Source organism: Hyperolius riggenbachi, chromosome 11, assembly GCF_040937935.1.
Source record: "Hyperolius riggenbachi isolate aHypRig1 chromosome 11, aHypRig1.pri, whole genome shotgun sequence".
In the NCBI taxonomy this organism is placed as follows: Eukaryota; Metazoa; Chordata; class Amphibia; order Anura; family Hyperoliidae; genus Hyperolius; species Hyperolius riggenbachi.
Window position 1 is genome coordinate 29,833,242 of NC_090656.1, and position 16,153 is coordinate 29,849,394.

A 16,153-nucleotide genomic window follows, 5' to 3' on the forward strand; every position below is an offset into this window, starting at 1 on the left:
CGCTAAAAGAATCATCTTCTAATTAATATTTTTTCCTTTCTGCAGAGTTCTGACTTTGATCACAAAGAGTGTTTTGTCACAGGCTGTGGGGTAGCCAATTACAGAGATGCGCTGTTAGCGAGAAACCCCCCCACAACTACCTCAATCTACCAAGAACATATTAACACCCCTAATTAATTCAGATGGCTAAAGAGTAGACGAGAGGGCCGTGATTCTGAGTGAAAGCAGAAGCTTGCTATAGCTTCCTTCCACCAAGAGAGACAAAGAGCCGGGAATGGGGAGGGGGGTGCTGGGGAGACAAAACATTGAGGAAAAAAAAGATGTCCTTCAGATGGAGAAGTCCTGAAAAAGAAGACACTTGCTGGGACATGCGGCAAGACAAAGGAGTTCACAGACTTATGAAGCCACTGAGTAGCCAAGAAGCATCACCAATAAATTAATTCAATATGTAAAAAAATAGGCATTTACAGAAAATAGACAGGTTACTCCAAATCACTGTTTCCTTAAAGGACAACCGAGGTGACATGCGACATGATGAGATAGACGTGTATGTACAGTGCAAAGCACACAAATGACTATGCTGTGGGGTTTTTTTTTCCATTCTTGGTCTTCCTGAAAGAGTTAAACATCAGGTATGCAAGTGACAGTTTCTGTCTGGGTCAGAACTGGGTTGGACTATATAGAGCAACTCTCACTGATAAGGAATTACAGCCATAAACACTTCCCTATCCGTAAATGGCTTCTGAGAGCAGGAAAGGGATAAAAGGGTCAATAATTCATAGATTTGCATACTTCAATGCATGTGTCATTGAGCAGAGACAGTAAAAATGTAAAGTAGATTTAAATATAAATAAAACTGTGGGATATCTTAAATCATTTTTATGAGGATGTGGAGGATAGATACAATTGTTTATCTCATCAGCTTATTTTCACCTTGGATGATACACGAGGTGGCATGTGACATGATGATATAGACATGTATATGTACATTGATTGGAGATGGGAAAGGTCAATGCCTTGTACTATGGCGGGGGCTGAAATGTGCTGAGTGTGAAAGTTGAGTTTTGTTGCTCCTTGGAGGAGTGGCAGAAATGCAGGGGAGGAGAAAGGGGCAGGGCCAAGGTCAAATAAAACTAAAATGTTCACATTGTTTCAGAAAACCCCCCATCTATGGAAGGACTGACTACTTTCAGCAAGCAGTGATCGCTGAAGGCGGCCTCTGTCTGGTTTTCCATCACATGCCCTCTTTCTGTTCTATAGGATATAGTTCTATAGGATCCTTTACATTATTACAGCATGGAAAAAAAATAGTAAGTAGCACTACACTATACTAATGTCAGAGAGCCGTAGTGCCTTCCAGATCATCTGCAAACCCAGCAGCAACACTGCAAAGAGCTCCACCAGCTCCAAAAGTATGAAGAGTGTAGAACAGGGCAGTCTAACTGGCGGCCCATGAGCCGGACGTGGCCCTTGGGCCGCACTCGCTTGGACTGTTTTTTGTGCCAGGCCCCCTTCCATGGCAGGACCTCCTTTTGTTTACAGTTGGCTCCACCCCCAATGCCAGGATATTGATGCTCTGCCCCTTCCAGCTGAAAAAAATTGGTAACTATACACCCCCCCTGCCCATGAAGTTGGACAGTACTGGTGTAGAAGACTGACCTGTGACCATGCCCCCTCCCTCCTGACCACTATCCATGTATAAATACTAGAGATGGCCGATGAGATTCTAATAATTCCGGATTACATGCAGATGTAATGCAAATTCTATGCAGGATGCAATTGAGCCAATAAAATTCACTTCCTGTCGACTGATTGGCCCAATCCCAACCTGCATGCAAGCTCAAATTATAAAAGGTCTGATGGACCATCTGTAAAGAAGACCCTCAGTATGGAACAAGTCATTGTACTGCTTCTTAAAGAGAACCCGAGGTGTGTTTAAACAATGTTATCTGCATACAGAGGCTGGATCTGCCTATACAGCCCAGCCTCTGTTGCTATCCCAAACCCCACTAAGGTCCCCCTGCACTCTGCAATCCCTCATAAATCACAGCCGCGCTGTGAGGCTGTGTTTACATCTGTAGTGTCAGTCTCAGCTGCTCCCCCGCCACCTGCATAGCTCCGGTCCCTGCCCCCGTCCCTTCCCTCCAATCAGCAGGGAGGGAAGGGATGCAGGTGGGGACTGGAGTTCTGCAGGAGGCGGGGAGAGCAGCAGACTGACACTATAGAGATAAACACAGCCAGCTCTGACAAGCTGTTTGTCAGCAGCGTGGCTGTGATTTATGAGGGATTGCAGAGTGCAGGGGGACCTTAGGGGGGTTTGGGATAGCAACAGAGGCTGGGCTGTATAGGCAGATCCAGCCTCTGTATGCAGATAATATTCTTCAAACCCACCTCGGGTTCTCTTTAAGCCTTGTACATACGCTAAGTGGTTCTCAGCTGTGGCGTCCGGCTGGGACCCCCCTCGGTTGAGAATCTAGCATATGTAAAGTGGCCCCTGCCAAACCGCTAGTGTATCAGTGAGAGGCACAAACTGGCACAGTGTCTAAACCTAGAGCAGGCCAAGCCCATATTTCTTTTAATCACTCCGCCCCCTCCATAACGCACTATTGGCCCTGCCTACCACCTCCATAGCAACAGACACGTCTATACAGAATTTGGCCCCCAAACTGTTACCTAGGGAAGTAAAGAGACCCGACCAATGCAGGCAGCAGTCACTGTGCAAGCACCACTAGGCGTCACCTCTTGGCGTTCTTATTTGCTTTGCATGAAACCAGCAGCAATCATTGTGAAGGCCACCATTATCACCTGAAACTAGTGATTGTTTTGGGTGATGACAATTTTGTGTATGTGTAGCTGTAGTTTCTGGAAGTTTGAATAACCTGTTTATCTCTGACAGCGTTAAATATTAAGAAGAGTTCCTTCCAGGAAGAACCCAGATACTCTATTTCTCAGTTTATCACACTAGATCCACTGCCATGCATGCATACTTCTCTCGTTTTCGACGTCTGTTTTGTCTGTTGAGTGTCTGCGGTGGACAGACAAGATAGGGCAAGTTATTTTCCGCACAGACGCAATAGGTATGATTTTTTCAGACAGTGGGCTGCATTGACATTTATTGTATAAATCTGCTGTGAAGTGGCAGCGGACGAGAATATCCGTATGACACAAATTCAGTACTACACTGGGCTGGGTCCGTTTTAGCGGATCAGGTCAACTGGGCACTGTGATCTGCAGGCTTCTAATAGACATCTGTTATTTATTGGTAATCGGGCGCCCAATTGATTACTATATAGCAATTAATGGTTGTAGCCAACTGTACAAACTTACCAAGTGGAAGGGGGATTATGCATTAGGTGTGGGGTTCTTTTTGGGCCCTTATGGAGGTTAGAGTTAAGCATTAGGTGGGGAGTTCTTTTTAGGCACTTATGGGGGTTACATTTAGGCATTAGGTGTGTGGTTCTTTTTAGGCACTAATGCTGGGGATACACGGTACGTTTCTGTACAGTGTATCGACCAGCTGATCCGGCCAGCTGATAATATTCAGCTGGCCCGATCACGCTGCTCGACCCCCGCCTGCTCGATTTCCGCTGGCGGACAATGGCAGGGAATCGAGCTCTGATAAGGAAGCGCCGGCGGGGGCGAGCGGTAATCGATCCGCGCGGACACGCGGCTGGGGTCGATCGAGCCGCCGGTCGACCCGTGTATTCCCGGCATCACACAGGGGTTAAGGATTAGGTAGGTGGAGGGGAGGGGGGGGGGGGGGGGGAGGTGTTAGTCACTTGAGCTCACCTGTGGGTTCAAGTGAGAATAGGTGATAGATCGTAAAATATTGGCAATCTAAATTATTCATATTTTACTACTAGTGGCACCACCCGGCACCCAACCCTTGCGGCAACGCCACAATAACTACTCCCGGTGTATTGTATCTCGAGCTTAATTGAATATAAGCTGGACACATCACTGGAAATACAAGTTTGAGTGATGATAAAAGTTTTGCAGTGGACAAGCTCTGAAGGAATACAATTTAAAAACTGCGTATATTGGAAAGTATTTCCTCTTCAGCTGCCAAACACACACACAGTCACACACACACAGTCAGTCACACACAGTCAGTCACACACAGTCAGTCACACACAGTCAGTCACACACAGTCAGTCACACACACACACACACACACACACACACAGTCACACACACACACACACAGTCACACACACACACACACAGTCACACACACACACACACAGTCACACACACACACACACACACACAGTCACACACACACACCCAGTCACACACACACACCCAGTCACACACACAGTCACACACACAGTCACACACACAGTCACACACACACACAGTCACACACACACACACACACACACACAGTCACACACACACACACAGTCACACACACACACACACACAGTCACACACACACACACACACACACACAGTCACACACACACACACAGTCACACACACACACACAGTCACACACACACAGTCACACACACACAGTCACACACACACACGTCAATTCCCTTAAAGCGATCCCTTGCGAGACAATGTTTTAGTGTAATCCTGAAAAGGCATCCATCGCTGTATCTAATTAATATTACACGTACGCTTGTAACCTAGGTTTGGCGTTAGTGACATAATCAAGCCGGGGGGGAAACAAAGGCTTCTCGTGTGATGTTGTGCGGCGTGAGGACATGACAGTCAGAGACAGACATGATCACAAGCACGGGACGCACGCTCATTGAAAGGCAAAGGGAGGGATAGGTGTCTGCTAAATCCCCACATCCAGCGAGAGCAAAGCCGCGCTCCGACTCCACGAGAATCCCAGCTCCACAAGACAGCTCTATAATTGTTTTCATACACTTTAATTAGAAAAGCTCGCCTGGCCTTGAATAATAAGAGAGAGACTTCTGTACTTGAAAGGTTGAAGTCAATCAACTGTGAATGACGGCGGAGGAGGAGGTAAGCCGGAGACGATGTGTGCTCTCCACTTTAATCATCTTTCCTGATTGGAATTCTGGCAGGTTTTGAGAGGTCTAATGTGTCGGCTACCTCTTTCTGCGGCATGCCTCTTAAAATGCCTCCCGCGTCACATATCAAGCGATATTACACAACCGGCAAACAATGGCCTGATAGCCCTCCTCCCTGCCCAGACGCCCAGCCTCACGGGGGAGCGCTTAGGTCTGCTTCATAAATGTGGGCTCCAGTTATTGTGTATATAAGCAGAGGCCACACATGAGCCAGGAAGACAAGAGGACCTGTCCTGTCCAGCTTACAATCTACTCCAATCAGTCACAGCAATTTGTTTCCCTTTATTATAATCCTGCTTTGAAAGATCTCACAGCGCAGCATTTTTTTATTTTTTTTTGCGGTTTAAAGAGCGAGTTTAAAGGACAACTAATGGTGAGAATCTGGAGGCTGCCATATTCAATTCCTTTAAAACAATACCAGTTGCCTGGCAGCCCTGTTGGTCTATTTGGCAGCAGAAATGCCTGAATTACACCAGACACAAGCATGCAGCTAATCTTGTCAGATCTGACAATAATGTCAGAAACACCTGATCTGCTGCATGCTTGTTCCCGGTCTATGGCTAATAGTATTAGAGGCAGAGGATCATCAGGACAGCCAGGCAACTGGTATTGCTTAAAAGGAAATAAATATGGCAGCCTCCATATACCTCTTGCTTCAGTTGTGCTAAAGGGAAGCTCCACTTTGTTATAAAACTGCCATAAGTAGACAGGGGTCAAACAATTTTAAGTCCATTTTAGTTTGCAGCTGCTCATCCTCCCCTCCACCCTATATAGTACAGAACAGGCTGCACATCCTTTTCTCCCCTCTCCATAGTACAGAGCATGCTGCTCATCCTCCCCTCTCCATAGTACAGAACATGCTGCTCATCCTCCCCTCCCCTCTCCATAGTACAGAACAGGCTGCTCATCCTCTCCTCCCCTCTCCATAGTACAGAACAGGCTGCTCATCCTCCCCTCCCCTCTCCATAGTACAGAACATGCTGCTCATCCTCCCCTCCCCTCTCCATAGTACAGAACATGCTGCTCATCCTCCCCTCCCCTCTCCATAGTACAGAACATGCTGCTCATCCTCCCCTCCCCTCTCCATAGTACAGAACATGCTGCTCATCCTCCCCTCCCCTCTCCTCTCCATAGTACAGAACATGCTGCTCATCCTCCCCTCTCCATAGTACAGAACATGCTGCTCATCCTCCCCTCCCCTCTCCTCTCCATAGTACAGAACATGCTGCTCATCCTCCCCTCCCCTCTCCATAGTACAGAACAGGCTGCTCACCCTGCTCATAGTACAGAATAGGCTGCTCATCCTCCCCTCTCCTCTCCATAGTACAGAACAGGCTGCTCATCCTCCCCTCCCCTCTCCATAGTACAGAACAGGCTGCTCACCCTCCCCTCCCCATAGTACAGAACATGCTGCTCATCCTCCCCTCTCCATAGTACAGAACATGCTGCTCATCCTCCCCTCCCCATAGTACAGAACATGCTGCTCATCCTCCCCTCCCCTCTCCATAGTACAGAACATGCTGCTCATCCTCCCCTCTCCATAGTACAGAACATGCTGCTCATCCTCCCCTCCCTCTCCATAGTACAGAACAGGCTGCTCATCATCCTCTCCCCATAGTACAGAGCAGGCTGCTCATCCTCCCCTCCCCATAGTACAGAGCAGGCTGCTCATCCTCCCCATAGTACAGAGCAGGCTGCTCATCCTCCCCTCTCCATAGTACAGAACAAGCTGCTCATCCTCTTCTCCCCTCACCATAGTACAGAACATGCTGCTCATCCTCCCCTCCCCTCTCCATAGTACAGAACATGCTGCTCATCCTCCTCTTCCCTCTCCATAGTACAGAACACGCTGCTCATCCTCCCCTCCCCATAGTACAGAACATGCTGCTCGTCCTCCTCTCCCCTCTCCATATTACAGAACATGCTGCACATCCTCTCCTCCCCATAGTACAGAATAGGCCGATCGTCCTTCCTCTCCATAGCAACATGATGCTTAAACTCCTCCTCCCTTCTCTACAGTACAAAATAGGCTGATCATCAGCCCCTCATAATAAAGTTCCTCCTCTTCCCCCCCCCCCATGCAGCCATTGCACTCGCCCTGCATCCGTATACACAGTATGGCTCCCCTATACACAGCTCAGAGCCAGCAGCCTCCATGTCCCCCCCCCCCCCCCCGCACACACCCCATGCAGCCATTGCACTCACCCTGCATCCGTATACACAGTATGGCTCCCCTATACACAGCTCAGAGCCAGCTGCCTCCATGTCCCCCCCCCCCGCACACACCCCATGCAGCCATGGCACTCGCCCTGCATCCGTATACACAGTCACCCCATGCAGCCATGGCACTCGCCCTGCATCCGTATACACAGTATGGCTCCCCTATACACAGCTCAGAGCCAGCAGCCTCCATGTCCCCACGCACACACCCCATGCAGCCATGGCACTCGCCCTGCGTACAGACAGTATGGCCCCCCTATACACAGCTCAGAGCCTGCAGCCTCCATGTCCCCCCGCACACACCCCATGCAGCCATGGCACTCGCCCTGCGTACAGGACATAGTATGGCCCCCCTATACACAGCTCAGAGCCTGCAGCCTCCATGTCCCCCCGCACACACCCCATGCAGCCATGGCACTCGCCCTGTGTACAGACACAGTATGGCCCCCCTATACACAGCTCATAGCCAGCAGCCTCCATGTCCCCCCGCACACACCCCATGCAGCCATGGCACTCGCCCTGCGGACAGGACACAGTATGGTTCCCCTACACACAGCTCAGAGCCAGCAGCCTCCATGTCCCCCCGCACACACCCCATGCAGCCATAGCACTCGCCCTGCGTACAGACAGTATGGCTCCCCTATACACAGCTCAGAGCCAGCAGCCTCCATGCCCCCCCCCCCCCCTGCAGCCATGGCACTCGCCCTGTGTACACACACAGTATGGCTCCCCTATACACAGCTCAGAGCCAGCATCCTCCATGTTTTCCCCGCACACCCCCCATGCAGCCATGGCACTCGCCCTGCGTACAGACACAGTATGGCCCCCCTATACACAGCTCAGAGCCTGCAGCCTCCATGTCCCCCCGCACACACCCCATGCAGCCATGGCACTCGCCCTGCGTACACACACAGTATGGCTCCCGCACTGCACAGCTGCCTGGCCAGATATGTAAATAGCATCATTAAGGATCGCATGGCGCTCACTGATCTCTGACTCGCGGGTCAGCCATGCACCGTGTCAGCTGCCTCTCCTCTGGCTGCCCATCACCGGGGATAATTACATGGTAATTGTGTGAGGGGGCCCAGATGACAGAGCATGGCCACATCTTCAGAGGGGTCCAGTCCTCTAACCCGCATATCTCTCTCCACATTCTGCAGAGAGGGAGAGGAATAGCAATAAAAAAATGAGGGGGGGGGGGGGGGGGTCTGAAAGGGAGAGGAGAGCTAAGGACACAGACAAAGAAAAGAGGTCAAGGAGAGAAAATAGAGCCCCCTGACTCTCCCCACAGCCCAACATGCAAATCCCGCTCACAGACGGGCCGCGGATTTCCATTACAAAGAGAGCAAAGGTTGGAGAGGCACACTCGTTAGCACGGGCAGGATATTAAGGTCACGTTGCATTTGCACCATCTAATTGGCAAACATAAAGTCTGGTGATTGTGTGCAAACGACGGCAGAGATCAGACGCCCAAGGAGGACGGGGAAAGGGGAGGGGGAGGGCATTTAAAAAAATGAAAGCACAGTAAAGTCTTGGAGGTGAGCCTGTCAGAAGAGCCTCATTGCTGTGGTCGGAGAAGTCAGGTGACCGCGCACCGAGTATTAGGAGAAAACAGGGAGCACGCTAACGGTCAGGCGGGGAGGAAGAGCCGTAGCACAGCCTCGGTTGCCTTGGTAACAGACGTGACACAGGGCAGGTTGCAGAGAGCTGTCTGAGTTATTATTAGGGATATTACATGAAGCCAAGTCGCGCATGCGCCCCAAGAGCCACCTTCACTGGTCTCAGGGATGGGCTCTCCTTCACGCGGCCACGTACGCGTCTCGTATCCAGCTCAGAGGAACGCTTTGGTCAAATGGAAAATTTATTGCATTTTAACGTGCTCTGCGGAAATGACCTTCCCGTCGTGAGGCCTTTTATTACTTTCTGGCATCTTATAGACCCGGCCACTACATGTGACTGAGGCTGACAGAACAGGAAGGGGCGATGCCTGGTCCCAGCCCCGCCCACTCAGGATCGATCGCTTTCTCACCTACATGCTAAAACCTGATCCCCTCTTCTCAGCATCACCAATTGGGAGCGGCGACTGGATGTGTTTATGGCGTGGGATAAATTAGGCACAATATGCATTAAAGCCATTCATTTTGGATAGAGATGGGACGAATGCCAAATTTCCTTGAATCCGAAAGGATTTCAGATTTTCTAGTAATCTTTCAAACAAATCCTGTGCATAAGAACTGTGCGATTTGTGTAAGAATAGTAGTTAGACTTGAATAAACTATTCTTAAGGTAGCCTTAAAAGACCACTATCACGAAAATCTTAAAATTTAAAATACATTTAAGTACATTTCTTCCAGAGTAAAATGAGCCATACATTACTTTTCTCCTATGTTGCTGGCATTTACAGTAGGTAGTAGAAATCTGACAGAACCGACAGGTTTTGGGCTAGTCCATCTCTCCATGGGGGATTGTCAGCCTGGTCTTTATTCTTTATAAAGACACTCCTTGAACAAGATTTATACAAAGATGCTGGACAGCTTCCCTGCACACTTTTTTTGGCACTTGGAAGGAGCACCCGCCTTTTGCTAAGTGCTTTTGAAACTAAACAAAACATTGAGAATCCCCCATGAGGAGATGGGCTAGTCCAAAGCCTGTTGGTTTTGTCAGATTTCTACTACTTACCGTAAGTGACAGCAACATAGGAGAAAAGTAATTCAGGGCTTATTTTACTCTGGAAGAAATGTACTTATTTGTATGTGTTTAAATTGAGTTTCAATTTTACGAATTTTCGCTATAGTGGTCCTTTAAAAGGTAGCCACACACACACCATACAATTTTTTTCATTTCTTCTTTTAAAATTAAAGAATTACAATTAATTTTTCTGATTGGAACATTTAAAACATCTGACCAATGTACCACATACAGTGCATGCGTGTTCAATTTTACCCCAATTAGGTAAAAAAAAAAATTGAAAACGTTGAAAAAAATAGCTTGGGCCTATAGGTTGTTAAATTGATAATCTACCCTACACCATTCAATTTTCATGAAAAATAATAAGAAAAAAATACACCACTCCTGATCGACATATCGGAAGAAATTGGGAAATCCTGGAATTGCTGTAAAATTGGATAATTTTATGGTATCATTTGTGGCCACCTAGTCTACCTACTATTCTTACAGGGCACACGATTGTTATGGACAGGATGTTAGATTCGAGAAAATCAAAAATCTTTTTTGGATTCAAGGAAACTTGGGATTTGTGCGTGTGTGTGTGTGTGTGTGTGTGTTTTTATCGAAGTGATCACTGAAATATCTAGGTAAATTGTTAATTTATGAATCCAATAGCATGTCCAGTTATACCAGTGTTTTTGGTTAGCGGTATGTGATCTGACTAAACCCAGAACTGAAGGCAAATTCTCCAAGCTGTCATATTGATCAGTGTAAATTACATGGATCATCTTTTCAACTTTACTTTGGTCATTCCAAAACAAAATTGTGTAGCTCTGCTTGCCTGCAGCTGTGCACCTTTCCATACAAGCTTACAGAGCCTAAGCAGCTTCCTGTTAGTAGACTGAGGTCTTACAATTCCTCGCCCACTACTTCCTGTGAATGACAAGTCCCGCCTCCTCATGTAGATAGCTTTCCTACTGTAAGGCTTCAGTCCAGAAAACATGCTTTAAATTAAATGGCAAACCTGTAGCCTTGTGCGTGGGTCATATCAGAGCATAGCTAGACTGCTGTGAGGTTAGTAAAATGACTGGTTGTGTGAGTGTAGACATGTGCAGTACCCACAGGAGGAGAACTTTAATAAATGCCGGCTGTACTGAACTTATTACAGAGTAGTTATAGTTGCTGCATCGGATGAAATGGCCTTTCAGCTAGCCTCACTATGTTCTGCTGTGACCCAGGTAAGGGCAGTAAACTCCCTCCCACCTAACAATGATCAATCCACTGATGCTTCCTGTTTATCCGGCTGTCAGAGTCACAGAATACGTATGCAGAGCAGGCTTCCTGACACCCCCCCCCCCCATACACCTGAGCAGCCATGTTTGCGGGGGGATGGGCAATAGCTCTGGCAATGAGCCCCATGGCATCTTCTACAATACCCTGCTGGACATTTTTGTAAGTTAAAAATGTAATACCAGTGGAGTGGATGATTGTTCCCTAAAACAGGCTTACAAAGGGCATTTGCTGGGGTGAAATCAAGTGCAAAGAAAAACAGGAGCTGGAGTGGGGCAGAGGCACAGCAGCCAATCAGAATCCTCCTTTCACTTAGTATCTGAAACCTCTTGACTGGTTCGTGGCAACTGCTCCTACTTCTTTTGCATCCTCTTTAGAAGACTAACTCCCCCGTGTCCTAAGGCTTGGGTGACTCGGGTCATGCTGCCCCATCATGCTAGGTAATGACCCAGAGTATAAACATGGCAACGGGGAACACCAGTCATAGCCATTTACCGTAACAATGAGTTTGTCCACGCAGTCCGGGGCCACGCTGTGCAGGTGGGTGAGGTGCAGCTGGAGGTGGATCTTGTTGTTCAGCATATCCTGGCAGAGGGGGCAGCGCAGCATGGGCTGCACTGAATGCTGCGTCATGGCGTGGACCCGCAGTCTGTTGACATCGCTGTTGGTGTACTTGCAGTACGGACATTGGAAGAGCTGGAGAGGGGACGGAGGATGAGAAGAAGGTAGAATGAATAAGGCCCCGACACAGAATCTGATTTTACACATCAGATTTGTTACTTCACGTGCAACCCCCTCCCCCCCCTCCCCCCAACACCAAACATGTCCCGGTTGCTCTTCATCGACTGTGTCATGTTATATATTTTCAGCCTTGTAAGACTTCATTTCTGCACTTCAAAGAGTCTGTGCGCTAAAGAAACAGCATCACATCTGCACAATACGTCTAATCAAGAGGCTCACTAAGGCCCGCTCAGCAGCGGCCAATTAAAGTGCTTATTTTACAATAATGTTTGCCAATTTGTTTTGACAGGGAATGATACAGAACAGATGATCTAGAATGATTCGTGACAGAATCTAGAATGATACTGATACAGGACTCGGGATCTAGAATGATACAGGGCTCGGGATCTAGAATGACACATGATCTAGAGTAGTGGGACAGGCTGGATCTGAAATGGTATAAGAGACGGGATGTAGACAAATATTGCAGATGGGATCTAGTTTAGTACAGAAAGGTATCAGATCTTCGGTGACTACTTGACTACCTACCTGCTCCTTCTCTTCAGCAGATTTAGGTCTCTTTGGGGGAGGTTCACTACTAGTGTTGGAGGGAATCTTGGAAGGTGCCGTTTCAGGGAGTTCTCGATCAAGGGGAGCATTAGGAGCTGTGACAAAAAAAGAAACAATTTAATAACAGTTCTGCACTTCCTTCCCCTGCCAAAAGAGTACCCGGCCTGTGTTCTGTAGACTTCTGCCCATCTCAGAACATCCACCTGCTTTTCTCAGACCTCTCAAGAACCTCCCTGCTTATTCCACCTGTAGGGCACCCTGCTGTCCATAATTTTCCTCATATGGAATCCCAGGAAAAAGCAGGGAGCCAGCAGGTGACTCTTCACAGGAGTGTCCATTGATATATATTGGAGATAACTCAGAGGCATGAGAACAGACAAAGAGGACCAAAGTTAAGGTGTAACTCCGCATTCAGGCTCTTGGTCTTCCCCAGGGCCTCTAAAAGTATTGCAAAGAGTTCAAACATGTCTAGGTCACATAATTTGTTTGTTTATCTATCTGAGGTGGCGCTTAGCTGTACGGAGAGGGAGCTGAATTGGATATGACTGCATATGGGCAGCGATCAGACTGCCTCCCCCCTATAATTTATATAATAGCCCAAACTTAACCTTCCACTAGCATGTCACTGATAACACCATCTCTGATCCTGACTATCAGTAGCAACTCCAATGTCCACCTTAATCCAAACACTACTTCACCCGGATACCTTCACCAAACAATAATGGCAACCCCTAGATGAACCCAATACTAACAAGAAGGGGGATCAAACTCATCCCAAATTCTGCCTCCTGGGTGGGGCTAGTTCCATAAATAAGAGTTTTTACTCATCGGTTTTCATGAACAGTGGAGAGCTGACTGTCTGCAGACTGTGAGGTCATACCTGCCGTCCTAGTGGTATCTTTGGCTCCCTCCGGCTCTTGGTCTTTGGGCACCTCCTCTGGGTCAGCAGCTGCATCGCAGGCACCCTCTGGATCCTCTGCCGGATCTTCTGAAAAATAGATTGATACATTTTGGTTAAGAGGAGCCGTGTAGAGAAGGTAGTTCTTCCTAAAGTGAGAAAAATATAAATATATCAGCAATGTGACATAAACACAACATGGGCGTACGAGAGAGAACGGCGCCGGAGACTTGGGTGCAGGATACAGCAGTATATGGCTGATCCTGCTGCCGCACAAGTCCGGGCCGTGTTAATTACTATTCCCCCTCCAGGCCGACATGGATAGTGGGGGAATGAAATAATTTGGCTTCCAGCAATTGCTGGAGGCCGAATTATTGTTTTAAAAGCAACTTCAGATCAGTGTTCTGACGGCGCTGAAGTTACTCCCTGTGCCTGCGATAGCCGTAGTTCCTATTACGGCCTATGGTGGCGCCGGCTGCGCCCAAATCTCCTGCGCTGCTGCGTCCAAGTGTCCAGCGCTGGATTTACCGTGTTCGCAACATGGAGGCTGCCATTTTTAAATGTGTAAAAAAAAAAAAAATCCCCTTATCTGACTAATATCCCAATCCTGTGCCTGATAAATCACTGCCCCACAACCAGCATGCGGATCAGGCAGTCCGATTCCACAGGTGGCATGCTAGTTCCAGGCACGGCCCCACCAGTCAAATGCCATTTCCAGGTGTGGCCCCCCCACAGGCTGCATGCTAGTTCCAGGTGTGGCCCCCACAGGCTGCATGCTAGTTCCAGGTGTGGCCCCCACAGGCTGCATGCCATTTCCAGGTGTGGCCCCCCCACAGGCTGCATGCTAGTTCCAGGTGTGGCCCCCACAGGCTGCATGCTAGTTCCAGGTGTGGCCCCCACAGGCTGCATGCTAGTTCCAGGTGTGGCCCCCACTGGCTGCATGCTAGCTCCAGGTGTGGCCCCCACTGGCTGCATGCTAGCTCCAGGTGTGGCCCCCACTGGCTGCATGCTAGCTCCAGGTGTGGCCCCCACAGGCTGCATGCTAGCTCCAGGTGTGGCCCCCACTGGCTGCATGCTAGTTCCAGGTGTGGCCCCCCCACTGGCTGCATGCTAGTTCCAGGTGTGGCCCCCACTGGCTGCATGCTAGTTCCAGGTGTGGCCCCCACAGGCTGCATGCTAGTTCCAGGTGTGGCCCCCACTGGCTGCATGCTAGTTCCAGGTGTGGCCCCCACAGGCTGCATGCTAGTTCCAGGTGTGGCCCCCACAGGCTGCATGCTAGTTCCAGGTGTGGCCCCCACTGGCTGCATGCTAGTTCCAGGTGTGGCCCCCACAGGCTGCATGCTAGTTCCAGGTGTGGCCCCCACAGGCTGCATGCTAGTTCCAGGTGTGGCCCCCACAGGCTGCATGCTAGTTCCAGGTGTGGCCCCCACAGGCTGCATGCTAGTTCCAGGTGTGGCCCCCACTGGCTGCATGCTAGTTCCAGGTGTGGCCCCCACTGGCTGCATGCTAGTTCCAGGTGTGGCCCCCACTGGCTGCATGCTAGTTCCAGGTGTGACCCCCACAGGCTGCATGCTAGTTCCAGGTGTGACCCCCACAGGCTGCATGCTAGTTCCAGGTGTGACCCCCACAGGCTGCATGCTAGTTCCAGGTGTGGCCCCCACAGGCTGCATGCTAGTTCCAGGTGTGGCCCCCACAGGCTGCATGCTAGTTCCAGGTGTGGCCCCCACAGGCTGCATGCTAGTTCCATGTGTGGCCCCCACTGGCTGCATGCTAGTTCCAGGTGTGGCCCCCACTGGCTGCATGCTAGTTCCAGGTGTGGCCCCCACTGGCTGCATGCTAGTTCCAGGTGTGGCCCCCACTGGCTGCATGCTAGTTCCAGGTGTGGCCCCCACTGGCTGCATGCTAGTTCCAGGTGTGGCCCCCACAGGCTGCATGCTAGTTCCAGGTGTGGCCCCCACTGGCTGCATGCTAGTTCCAGGTGTGGCCCCCACAGGCTGCATGCTAGTTCCAGGTGTGGCCCCCACAGGCTGCATGCTAGCTCCAGGTGTGGCCCCCACAGGCTGCATGCTAGTTCCAGGTGTGGCCCCACTGGCAGAGCAGGCTTGCACATTGGAAACACCCCACAAGATCTGCCATATTGGAGATTCTCTGACCCAGTAATCAGGCCGTCACAGTTCTTGTTCTTGACCTTCAGATCCCTATACCTGCCCATTTTTCCTGCTTCCAACACAATCACCTTTGAACAGACGGCTTCATATAGCGAGTCCAATCACAGCTGGTATTGTGATGAGATAATCAATACTATTCACTCCACCACTCTGTGGTTTTAATGTAGTGGCTAGTCAAACAAATGTGAGGTTTTCTCTCCTCCTGGCGTACATAAAGCACAGAGGAGCAGGAAGTCCATGTAAGTATTCTATGGCGATTGCAGCGCCTCTTGGTCAGTTAAGCTATAGACAAGGAAATGGCATATAAACCTTTCTAATCTGTGGCTGAAGTGTTTAATGTACAGTGCGACCCGGTGGTGCAGGCCTGAGAAGCCTCATCATCCAGCGGACACAGCGTGCAGCTCTGCTCTGAATACTCATTGTTCTTAACTAGCGCTGTGAGACGAGGAGACCACGAGCTTCCTATCACAAGTGGGGAGGCAGGAAGGCCAACGCCGACTCCTTTCAGTCTTTCCAGGAGAGCACGGCAGAGCTGAAAATTAGCAGAAGCGCTTTCTTTATTGTGCTGA

The 16,153-nt window shown here is 49.5% G+C and overlaps 1 protein-coding gene across 13 annotated transcripts in view; it reads right to left on the reverse strand.

Annotated features, from left to right (window-relative positions):
• ZFHX3 (zinc finger homeobox 3) overlaps positions 1 to 16,153 on the reverse strand; it is a 1,434,500-nt gene that overhangs the window by 16,453 nt on the left and 1,401,894 nt on the right. For 12 of the 13 annotated variants that reach the window (XM_068259585.1, XM_068259586.1, XM_068259584.1 and 9 more), the window contains 3 exons: positions 13,399 to 13,506; positions 12,498 to 12,613; positions 11,724 to 11,924 (listed from right to left, as the gene is read on the reverse strand). In XM_068259585.1, coding sequence (XP_068115686.1) covers positions 11,724 to 11,924; positions 12,498 to 12,613; positions 13,399 to 13,506 — 425 coding nt within the window. The remainder of the gene's footprint in view (positions 1 to 11,723; positions 11,925 to 12,497; positions 12,614 to 13,398; positions 13,507 to 16,153) is intronic. The other variant, XM_068259596.1, reaches the window with a different exon arrangement.